Source organism: Acartia tonsa, chromosome 7 (genome assembly GCF_053477335.1).
Source record: "Acartia tonsa isolate MP-2025a chromosome 7, ASM5347733v1, whole genome shotgun sequence".
In the NCBI taxonomy this organism is placed as follows: Eukaryota; Metazoa; Arthropoda; class Copepoda; order Calanoida; family Acartiidae; genus Acartia; species Acartia tonsa.
Window position 1 is genome coordinate 5,793,510 of NC_137266.1, and position 12,660 is coordinate 5,806,169.

Consider the following 12,660-nt stretch of genomic DNA (forward strand, 5'->3'; position numbering starts at 1 on the left):
TTTTAAATCAAACAATAAAATAGCCTAAAACTATCTTGAGACCTATATGAAGCTTCACTTTAAAGGAGGACAATATCAGTTCAGCGTTTAGCAAGATCCTACAGACCAAAAAGCTTACTACTTTGTATAATAGGATAAATACATGTAATATTAAGATACAATGTATAATTATAGAATATACAGTGTGTTTTTTATGAGAATTTTTTTGAAAAAATTTTTACCCCACTTATAGTTATCAGAATTAAATGATTAATGGCTTATTTTCTTTGTTTTTTAAGGCAATTAATAGAACAACAAAAAAATATTTCAGTTTTTATTTAAAAAGTACAGTAAAATCTAAATTTCAAAACTTAGGTGTCAACATATAAAAATGGTTTTAGCGCATTTTTCTTAAAAAAATGGATTTTCTGTAGTCGACTTTGGGGGGCCAGTACTCCCTCCCTGGTTGAGATATGACTTTCAAACTTTGATATGTTCTAGTACATGTCCCTAATAGTATCTTTATACATTTTTAGCTCTATATCTCAACTTTGAAGTGCAGCCATTCTTGCAAAAGGTTGATTATTTGAGCATAAGAAAAATGCGCTAAAACCATTTTTAGATGTTGACACCTAAGTTTTGAATTTTAGATTTTACTGTACTTTTTAGATAAAAACTAATATTTTTTTGTTGTTCTATTAATTGCATTTAAAAACGAAGAAAATAAGCCATTAGTCATTAAATTCTGATAACTATAAGTGGGGTAAAATTGCTTTCAAAAAAGTTCTCATAAAAATAAACACACTGTATATAAATATCAATACCAATATAGTACACAATTACATACAACGACAATAATTATAAGCAATATTATAAATATATCCTTTTACTAAATAACTATCTGTCTATTAAGATAGGTACATTTGCTAATATCTCATAGACAGCTGGACCAATTATTTCAGTTTTCAAGGAAATTTCTCTATTGTAGCGACTTGGCTGTGTCAATATTCCCGACGTAGATTTTTCAAAGACCTAATTGAAAGTTGGCACAGAGTCGTTGGGAAGGGAACATACAGTTATCTAACCCCTCCCCCCTCTAGTGTTTTACTTTAAAATTTGTATGCTAAATTTTATAGAATAATTTTCCCTGTCTGTGATTACAGAAATTACTCACTAAGAGTAAATATCAATAATATTATATTTTTTTGCAATATACTGACATGTTTTATTTGCAATTACGGTTTTAGTCAAAGGTAACCAAATTAATTAATTATTTTTATATTTTTTACCTGCCGATATCAATTTTTTTTTTCATAATAAGAGAGGGGTTCAAGAGGGTACTTTGAGTGATGGCACCTAAAAAAAACGTTGTTTTGTAGACTCGCCTATTAAAGATGTAATCATCCTTGTTAACAAACAAATACAAAAATGATTCACGTTCTCAGAAATCAAATATTCAAAATGCAGATTTATGGCCAAACTTAATTACGAACGTCTTAAATTTTGACAATCTAATATCTTAGGTTGTTGTAAAACTTTATTTGTTATGGAAATGTAACAGCAGAATTGCAAGCTTTATTACACTAAAACGGACTGTTATTATATGTTTAATTAGTTTGTGAAATTATAAATCGAAAAGTTGAAAATGATACAAGTTTTATTATATTGGTTTCATATATCTTGACTATTTTCTATGTTTTTCATTTGGACCTAAATAAATTCCCCTTTATTGAATATACTTTTGTTGAAGATAGTTTAAGCAATTAAATCATTATAATTAACAGATATAATTGCTATAAAGTTGTTTTGCTTTGTGGTTTTAACCTATTTTTACAAATACAAAGTCTTTAAACAAGTTTTAGTACCGATGGGACGAAAAAAACATTAAAAAAATGCACATTGCAAGGGGAAGACCAATGATCAAATCCCTTTCGCAGATTGAAATTATTGGTTAAAAAGATTGGATACTTCTAGTTAATAACATCTAATTAAGTACTCAAGGTTCTAAGCAGATTGGGAGAAAGAGCAGTATAACTTTCATTAAACCCTCCCTCCCTAGATAGAAAGTGATAAGATTAAAAGGAAGTTTCCCTCTAAGTGCCTTGTTAAGCACAAAAACGCACCCCCCCCCCCAGTTATTTAAAGAAATTTCAAAATAAGATTGGGGGGGGGGTCCAGGGGCCTAGGGCACCCTAGTTTTAGTCCCTTCAGGAATAGGGCCACTTGCACAGTTTTGGCATTTTCAAGGAAAGCATTTAGTATTATTACTGACCATTTAAAAGATAACTTGATTGAAGGGGGGGTTTTCGAATTTTATTTAAAGGTAAAAGGAAGTTTTCATTTCATAATATTTTGAAATATTAATATTTCATGAAAAGTTAAATTAACTGAGATGTTTTAAAATCTTGATTTTTTTTTCAAAATAAATTTTTTCAATTGAAATGCAATTTATATAATTGAAACATTGAAATATTCTCAATGGATTTAACAGACGGATATAGTATTCTGTATTAGAGTATATGTTTATTAGTCAGAGAAATCTTCTCAAGAAATTGTAAAAATTAAAGTAGCCACAGAAACATTTTTGCAGTGATGAAGGGGATAACAGACTATAAATTACACTGGTTCCCAAAGTTTATGAATAAGTTTCTCATTTGTTGGGTTTACAAACTTTGGGGACTTTTATTTAACATTGATTAGTTGAATTAAACTAGCAGTGTCCAAACTTTTCAAGTAAAAAGAATAAAAGAATTATAATAAATGGTATATCTATAAAAATGGATTTATTATTACTAGGATCTTACAACAGATTATCATACACTCTAATAAAGAGACACTTACAGCTGATTATTCAAATAATGTCAATGTTAGTAACCTTAATCAACATTAATATCCACGCATTCTTCTAAATCAACATGTATGTAGAGTAAGATATATAAGTTGGAAAGAATTTTAATGTTAGAGGGAGATTTGAAATCTGCATCAAATTTTAAGGATTTTTTTTATAAAATTCGTTTTTGTATAATTCTTTATCTTAAAGCGGAAATACAGTTTAAGTTAATTAATTTTGACATCTGTGATTGGTAGATTAAAAATTTTCTTCGCTCTGATTGGAGAAGCTTAAGAGTCGCACATCATTGAACCAATTAGAGCGCAAGAAGTTTCGAATCCACCTATCCTATTGGTCAAAATTTATGAACTTAAATTGTATTTCCGCTTTTAGATAAATAATTATACAAAAAAAAACGAATTTTATAAAAAATCATTAAAATTTGATATAGATTTCAAATCTCCCTCTAACATTAAAATTCCTTCCAACTTATATATCCTAATGTAGAGTATATAGCATAAATACGCTACTATGTAGTCAAATCTACCTGCTTTAGCGTAATATTAATAGAGTTACGTAGAAAGATTAACGACCATAATTTTTTTTTTTATACATAATATTTAGTAATAAAAATTTAAATTCAATGCTACAAAATTGAATTGAATATCATTTTGTCACATAGATACTTTTACCCTCCTTACAAGTACATATGGTTCTAATTATGAATCTTTATTGTAATATTAAATTAAGGTGTTGTTCCCTATCTGATTTAGTTCATGGGCGGAAATTCGAACAGATATTAAATATTGGAAAATACAGAAGCTTACAAGGACGTTTGGGCATGAGATAATGAAGGATTATATTTATGTATATCCCTAATGATGATACAGAAACTAATAGATTACAACTATTAGTTTAAAATCCTAATGAAGATGTAATAGTTTTAAAGTCAATGAATGAGATAACTTATATCTTTTAATATCTTTATATTTTAAAGTAAAATATTCTCTACCCCTCTTGATGTTTCACGGAAAAGGCAATTTGTTAGTATTTTGTAAGGAAAAGAATAAGGTTTAGAAAGTATAAAAAGAGGAAAGTCAAATTTAAATTTTGATATATTTGAAGAAAAAATAAATGTTTTTGAAATATTTAGAAGAATTAATATCCGATAGATGGTAACATGTCATAGGAAGATATGTTTGTTTTTTTAAAAACAAAAATCATATAATTGTGTAAATCTTAGTATTTTATCCTAAAATTATGATTGTGATCCGTTCCGATCTTGCTAACCACTGAACCAATTTAATTCTTCATCGATGGTTTTATGCTATTTTTGGCCCAACGAATACGACTCACCTAGATGGTAGAGGTGCAGCCTGTGGTAGTAATAAAAACAAGGACACTTATAGTCAATAGCACATATGTTGTCTAATAACCGCCCGTTAACATATGGTTATCACACACACACACACACACACACACACACAACAGTGCATTACAGGCAGTTAAGCCATACACACACACACACACACACACACACACACACACACACATACCCTTTACGAAAACAAAAATATGTGAAATCTACCTCCCTTGAAAATAGTGCCTTAAGCCGGTTCTACAAAATAATAAAACTAAAGTATAACAATACAAGTTCTGTCTACTACAGACTGCTACTTTGGCTTGACTTTACTATAATTTGTAAACCATGAAAACCGCAGTTAGCAGACCAACTTTTGACATAACACAAACACACACATTAACAACATTGTGACTTGTCTATAGATATTGATTTTATAAATTATTTTTCTAGTGATTAATCCACGAATTAAGTGATTTTTTTTGTTATTATAGAAAGCACACTCATGAAACGTTACAATGAGGTAATTTTATAAAAATTTTAAAAAATCGAAACGCAGAAAGAGGGGTGAAACATGAAAAAATAGATTACGATAGACATACTCAAGTATTACAATACATGGTTACTACAAATATTTTAAAATGTTGCTTCTAACTTTTTCTAAATATCTTATCATTATTATTGTGCAATACATGATTAACTAATTGTACGTATTAAAGGCCTAAATAAAAAAAATTTTATCAAAATAACCGTTTTAACAATCACAAATAAAATTTAGCAAAAATCTTTAAGCAACATTGACGTCAATAATTTCACGTAAATAGAATTTTTCTATTAATTTTAATTAGATATTTTTAACAATATACAGTGGCTCCTTCCATAGCATCTATGGGCTCTGTATTCAAAGGGTTAGATAAAAATAATAATTATTTATCGCATCGTATTATAGACATTTTGTAGCCCTGAGGGTCATAGGCCCGGGTTAACAAAACTATCATTAATCTTATTTTAATATTCATGGAAAATTGTCTGTAATACGATGAAATACAAAGTTTTTCGAAACCGATTAATATTTGCTGGAGTAGAACCGGGTCTCAGCCATACAAAAATTATGTATAGCAGAGATTTATATACAATTTACAACAAACTCTTCGTTAGAAGAAAAAAATCCTGTTTCGTACCCTATAGAATAAAAGGCTTTTAAAGACTAGGCAGCCATGCGTCAGCTGTGACTATGCTTCAAATTAAAAGTAGAAGATTGCTTTCCCGGAGGTTTAAAGGCGACAGATTCGCAGCTGCCGAACCCTGATTTTGAGAAAAAGTATTCCAACGAACAGTTTCAAGTTACTAAGGTTATGTAGTCTTTCTTCTTTACATGATCTAAATAATACAAGAGGACCTTTAAGATTTTAATTTTTATTACAATCAGACAACTTTTTCTTTATTATAAATAAAATACAATAAAACAAGATTTTAATCGAGTAATTAATTGAAGCTCAAATAGCTTTTAAATAGATTTCAAGTAGCTTTTGAAGTAGCTTTTCATTTGCTTATGCAACAGGGAATTAAAGTTATTTAATAACAAATAATGAAAACACTTCACTTCATAATAAACATCTTCAAGTAGGAATTCTAGCAAAGCTTTTATACCTATTGATTTTTTATGTTTTTATGCTATAAATGTCCTATCGATTTTAAGCCTTAAAATTGCTGTTAACATTTTTTTAATGTATAGTTAATTTATCCAATTCAATAGGTTACAATATAAAAATCGATGCATCTCTATAATCAAATCTAAAATTATTTGCTATCCTGTGCTTCAGTAATTTGTTAATGCTCGCTTGTCTGATATTTGAGGTTTGCTTTAATGTGTGTTGTCATCCTTGTTTTGTAATAATTACATAATAATGTATAAAATTTACGTAATATAAAAACTCAATATTTATGATGAAGAGTAATAAATGAACATTAATATTAGTCTGGTATTGATTCATATCCGCAAGCGTATCACACCTCCAAATGAAACATAAAATGACGTCATACAATACAAGTGACCAATGAGAGGCAAGTATAAATTTGGTCAATTCCAATTTATACTGGCCTATCTTTGGTACTTTGTATTGTATGAAGTCATTTTTTTGGAGGCACTGTTTCCTGCAAATCCATATATAAGAATCTCGCTAATCACTGAATCGATACTGTTCTCCTTTACAGTGTGGCTTCTAATAGGCCCTGGTCAGTTTTATAACTATGTTAAGAATCATGTACTACGAAAATAGATATTTAAGATATTTTTTTGGCTGTTCTTAACTTTGATTTCATATTAAATATTTTAAGTTCTGTTAGAGGACGCCTCTGATGGGCGTAGCTGCTAGTATCTAATAAAATACCAGAACTGCAAGTAAAATTAAAGTTCTAGCATTTTGACAATCAATAAATCTTGAAATTTGCAGAAAAGGAAAAGACGATTGATGTTAAATGAATCGACAAACCTTAATCCAACCAAATATTAAAAAATAAATCGTCGGTAGAATTTATCGCCAAGTGTTCTTGATGTAAAATATGAACACTTTATCGGAAGTGATATAATACCTGATTAGTTTGGTATGTGGAATGTCGAGGACATATTGATTTTATTCTGAGAATGGTATATGCATTCTAAAAATTCTATTGCGATTAAACATCCCCTATAGTTTGAAAAAGAAATCTTCTAAGAATCTTGACTGAAGGAATATCTTAAAAGGGATGAAATGCTAACCAAAACTAACTTTCAAAATGATTTAATTTTGATTATGGAAGAAAATACACCAACTTTTGCCTGCTATTTTACCTAAAATTTGATTGTCATTAACAAAATACATAATAGAAAATAACTTATATAACAATTAATTTTGTTTTAAATATTGTTAATTTTTCATATTGTATTTTATTTTTTAAGTATAAATTGTATGAATGTATGTGTATATTGTACATATGTATGTATTTGCAAAAAGTTTAACAAATAAATTGTGCTTAGGTATTTGTACATTTTGATTATATTAATATTTTATGTTTACTAATATTACCAATAAAAGCAGAGCTAATATTCCTTTTGAAATATATAAATCATTATATCAAGGAAAAAATATGTTTGAAAAATAATTATTGCACCTTAAAGCAGGGAAGATTTTCTTCATTTGATTGTGAAAGTTAACATTTTTTATATGCTGAGATGGAAAATCTCAACCTTACCATTTTACCTTTTATAAACACAATTATTGAAGAGTTGGTATGCTACACAAAATGATAATAATATTTTGTATTTTTTGCAGACGAAAATTTTAGCACCGACGGTGATAATGTCGGGCAGTGTCTGGGACCCGTCCCTGCTACCTGCGGATCAAAACATGTAATTTAGTTTTTTTTTCTATGATATTTCTCTATCCCTAAATATTACTACTAAATATTACTACTAGTTTGGATAGGATTTAGACAGACTTATTGTTAATCTAAGCATAGAATAATGCAAAAATTTGTTTATTTATATAAGAAGAATAGTCCTCAAAATTACAGAGATAATAATTATCTCTTTCTCTAGAAAAAATACAATTCTTTTCTCAGAACACTTTCAGTTTGCCATGTCATCAACATTTTATTTTTAACTTTTATGGAAAAGTTATTAAATTTCCTAAATATGAAAACAGGAGCGCATCCATATATAATCCTGCAATAGGTCTGTTTCTATGAAAAAATACTGCAACAGTAGCTAATAGATTTAATTGAAATAGATTAAAGTCCCTTCACAGATTATGATATCATACGATATCCAATGAGAGGCCAATATAAATTTTAAACTATCATATGACATCATAATCTGTGAAGGGACTTTTATCATCTTCGATTTAATCACATTTGCCCAATTTAGTTTTATCCAAAGTTAAAAACTTTAACTTATATACAGTAGCTTCATTACTAAAAATGATTTAGAGCTTTGAAATCTACATTTTTAGTAGCGAAGCTACTCTATAACTCACTATGTCCGTCCGTCCGTCTGTCCCTCCGTCCGTCCGTAATTAATGAATTGGGGGAAACGTGATTTTCTTGGCTCCTATAAAAGATAGAGAGCTGAAATATTTTGACAACATTCCCATTAAGGAGCACAATTAACTATAAAACATCAATGGCGGTCAAACTGCTTTTTAGCAGGTTTTAGGCTATTTTATAAATTTTCCCCATATCTTTGGTGTTTATGGTCCGATTTTCAAAATTTTTTAAAGTTAAAGATATCAAAATTAAATTTCCCATCATTTGAAGAAAACAAAAATGACGGTCAGACTGCCTTTTTGCAGGTTTTTGGCTATTTTTATATTTTTCACAATTTTCCCCATATCTTTGGTGTTTATGGTCCGATTTTCGAAATTTTTTCAGTTAAAGATATCAAAATTAAATTTCCTGTTGTTTGAAGAAAACAACAATGACAGTCAGACTGCCTTTTTGCAAGTTTTTGGCTATTTTTATATTTTTCACATTTTTACCCATATCTTTGGTGTTTATGGTCCAATTTTAAAAAAATTTTCAGTTAAAGATATTAAAATTAAATTTCTGGCGTTTTAAGAAAAGAAACAATGGCAGCCAAAGTACCTTTTAGCAAGTTTTTGGCTATTTTTATATGTTTGACATATTTCCCCATATCTTTTTTGGTCCAATTGGTATTTTTGGTCCAATTTTAAAACTTTTTTGCATTAACAGTTTCAAAATATTTTTTCCCATTGTTATGTGCATCTAGTATGTAATTTATCATACATAATAATACAAGGTTTTGTGTTTATATTCTCCAATAAATCTATTCTTGATTTTAATAAATACACGTTAAATCTACTTCTACGTATTCCCATCCACAATTTTTGTGCTTTGCTACTTATGGATGTTGTCATCCTTGTTTAGTTTATAATGAACTGTAAATCCAATAAAAAGAACCATAGCCAAAGAAAAAGTTACTGATAAAAAAAAATTAAATCATGTTTAAAAATCATGAAAATAACAAGATTTTTTCTGAAAAGAAATGGAATTTTTTTATGAGAAACTTTTTTTGATTAAAGATCAATATGATCAATAATAACAAACTGATAAATATTAAACCTCTTTTCTACAAAAAAAGTAAAAATAGTAAATGTATAAAAATACAATGTAATATGAAATATTATAAGAATAAGTTAATATTGTCTAAAAATAAATCTACTTAGCTTACAGAATATATTTTTGATAAGCCCCACTTCACAAAACTCAAAGATTAGGTAGGGAACAATGGATTTTTATTTAGGGGGTAGGACTAGCACTACTTTTCTTATCTTGGCTGATTCTTTAAATATATTCTTATCAGAAAGATAGTTGTTCTAGGACATAAACTATACTGTGTTAAAACTGTTAATAATTGTTTTAATAACTCATACAAATTTCTTCCTTTTTGTATTTACTATTCAAGAAAGGGTAAATAATGAGTAAGTTTTAAAGTGAAATTTTCTTTTATTCTATATTAGATTGTTTTTATCATATACATGTACCTCTTTGAACTCTTACTCTATTCTACAAATCCCTTATCCCTGACAAAACCTATATAATCTTTTAGTTATGACAAGTATGACAAAATCCAAAAGTTAAAATATTAATTATGGTTATAAACATTTAATAAATGTTTTTATGGATATGAAATGGTTATTGTTTTATAAAATTATTTTAGAGTATAAAGCATTACTGATGTTAATAACCACCAAGCATGTTATAATTGTTGATTTTCTTTGCTTCCAAAAGTTTCTTAATCCTATATAAAAAGAACTAGCAGTTTCACCCCTAGCCTTTAGGGGCTTTTTTCCTGAAGGTTAAGAGGAGAATTTTTAAAATTTTGTTTACATTTTTTTTTAGATATTTTCTGTATTTTATAACTTTTTAGTAATTGAATTTTAATTACAAATTCATCTATTTAAATAAGAATCAAATATACTGACTCTTAACATTTTAGATTGTAGACAATACATCTTCAAGGATTGTTATTCTTTCAAAATAAGTGGAACAAGAAAAAAAAAGTTAAATGACATGATATGTTAATATAAGAGATAATATGCCTGTAGACTTATTATTATTATCACTCTAATCAATAATTCACTCTTTTTACAACTTTACAAGCTTTTCAGCTTTTGGTTAGTTATGCATTTTGACAAGGAATGTATAATTTAGAAAAAAAGGAATAGTACCAATTGACGAACTTTCTATTCTACTAGAATAAACCTTACTTTTCATCTGTTCCTACAAAAAAATTGTCTTAGGTTTTCTGTTTCTGTTAAACACAAATTAAATACTTACTTAATTATTGCTTTATAATGTTTTAGCTGAAAATAATTACAGTTTAAAATACTAAATGTTGAAGTTAGAAGTTTAAAGGATTTTGAAATATTTTAAATTTTTTGACAACCACAAACTAAATTTATGAAAAGAAATTTTTTTGTGTTATTCCTATCCTTATAATTAAGTAACAGGATGTTTGTTTGTCTGTGTGTCTGTGTGTTTGTCTGTATGTTTGAACTGAAGGATCTTGCTAACCACTGAATCAATAGAGTTCTCCTTAACAGGGTAGCTTCGAACCTAGTAATAGTGTCTGACTTTTTATCTTTGTGACGTAACAAAAATCCATCTCTTTTTTAGGGGTTTCCTTTCACACCTTCCCTCTCATCCTTCGATTTTTGTTACGTAACAAAGATAAAAGTTAGACACTATTACTAGGTTCATTAGCTTCTCACAGGTCCCAGGAAGGTTTATAACTATTTTCTTGGGGGGTAGGACACCACTAACCCCCCAAAAAAAATTTTTGTTAACTAAATTAAAAATGAGGGGGGGGGGACGTAGCTGCTAGTACTAGGTTAAAGTAAGATAGACCTGCAGAGGCTATTTTGAAAAGAATATGATATATCAGAGTAAAGAGGGAGGTTTTAGACATAAAGGCTAGGGGCAAAGCTGCTCAAATTGGAGCGAAGCCATTCTACAGCTGGGAAAGGACGGAGGAGGATACCAATATATATTACATGGAAAGCATAAGATATTGTCAGAGTATTTTAACTAAACACAATCTCTTTCATAATCCTAACTTCAAAAACTGTGACGGCTAGAAAACTTGACATTTGCCAATTACTGAATTTTTAATTTCTTTAAAATTTAATTATTTAATTAAATACTTAAATATATGTGGCTGAGCATTAAATTCAACAAATTTAACTTTAACTAAATTGTAAAATATTGCAAAAATAATTATTTTGTGATTTTATTTAATCTAAAAGTAGAAAAGTTAAATTGAAATTGGAATAGCTCCCTTTTGACTGACTAGGGTAAGGACCCTGCAGTCTTAGAGCTTTATAAAGAACCTAAAAGCATATTTATTAATTATTGGGAGTGTTTGGTTTGGTAGTAAACAGGATTATACCTATTTAATATTATGAGAGCATAGAAAATATTTTATATTTTTAAATTAAGAAATGCACAATCACATACCAAATTTAAAATGTTCATCTAAATTGTGCAAAAATAAAAAAGACATAAAAGATTTGAAAATAGAAGAAGAATTATTTGGAAAACTATTGAATGTCACAAACAGATTTTAACAAATGTCATAGTTTCTGAAGGTTAATGTTATTTATATTGAAAGTATGAGTAAGGACACTTATATTACCTATTGATTTCTTGACATCATTTAGATTAGATTTTCATTTCTTAAAAGTAAAACATAATGTGAATTATTAGGGCCTAAACCAAATTAAAGCTCCACGCAGGTTCTGATCCTACAGGTATCTTGAAAACTTTGTTTAGTTCTTTCATTCTTGTTTACATTAAATAATTAGTTCAAACTTAAATGTGCTATTCTATCAAAATAATATAATAATTTAGGATGAAGAGAGCAACATATAATCAGTGCAGCTACTCTACTTTTGTTACAGCCCAATTATTTACTATAGATATTAATCAATGTAATTTTAAAAACCAGTGGGTGAGCTTCTGGCATCCAGAAGCCCAATTGAATTCCATAATAGATAATAGGCTAAAACCAACATAGGACATGTGAAGCTTCCATAAAATTAAGAATTCAATGGGTTTAGGAATCTTAAACTAAAGATTAACAATTTTACTACTCTAAATAAACGATATGACGATTTTATGTTGCATTTATTACTTTCAAAAATGTCATTTTGTCATTCACCATTGAAATTACATATCAATTGGGTTATTTTTGTCATTTTATTTAACTCAAACATAGTAGATAACATATAATACTTCACAAAAGCACATACTTTCTTGAAAATTTAAATTTTTTTTTGTCTTTTTACATTCTTGTTTTAATACAAAATAATTAATAAATATTTGCTTCAGCGTCCACGTAATAACTAAATTTGTTAAATTAATTAGGGGGTAGTGCTTTCTCTGCCGCATATTATCACCAGGGGCGTCCAAGGTTTTTTTTTTTTTTTTTGGG

General features: G+C 28.2%; 1 protein-coding gene across 2 annotated transcripts in view; it reads left to right on the top strand.

Annotated features, from left to right (window-relative positions):
• Window positions 1-4,309: 4,309 nt before the first annotated feature.
• Window positions 4,310-12,660, top strand: part of ktub (Tub domain-containing protein ktub) — a 67,234-nt gene continuing 58,883 nt past the window's right edge. The window contains exon 1 of one of the 2 annotated variants that reach the window (XM_080167337.1): window positions 4,310-4,692. In XM_080167337.1, coding sequence (XP_080023463.1) covers window positions 4,688-4,692 — 5 coding nt within the window. In that variant the 5' untranslated portion in view covers window positions 4,310-4,687. Of the gene's footprint in view, window positions 4,693-7,484; window positions 7,558-12,660 lie in introns of those variants that run through there. The other variant, XM_080167336.1, reaches the window with a different exon arrangement.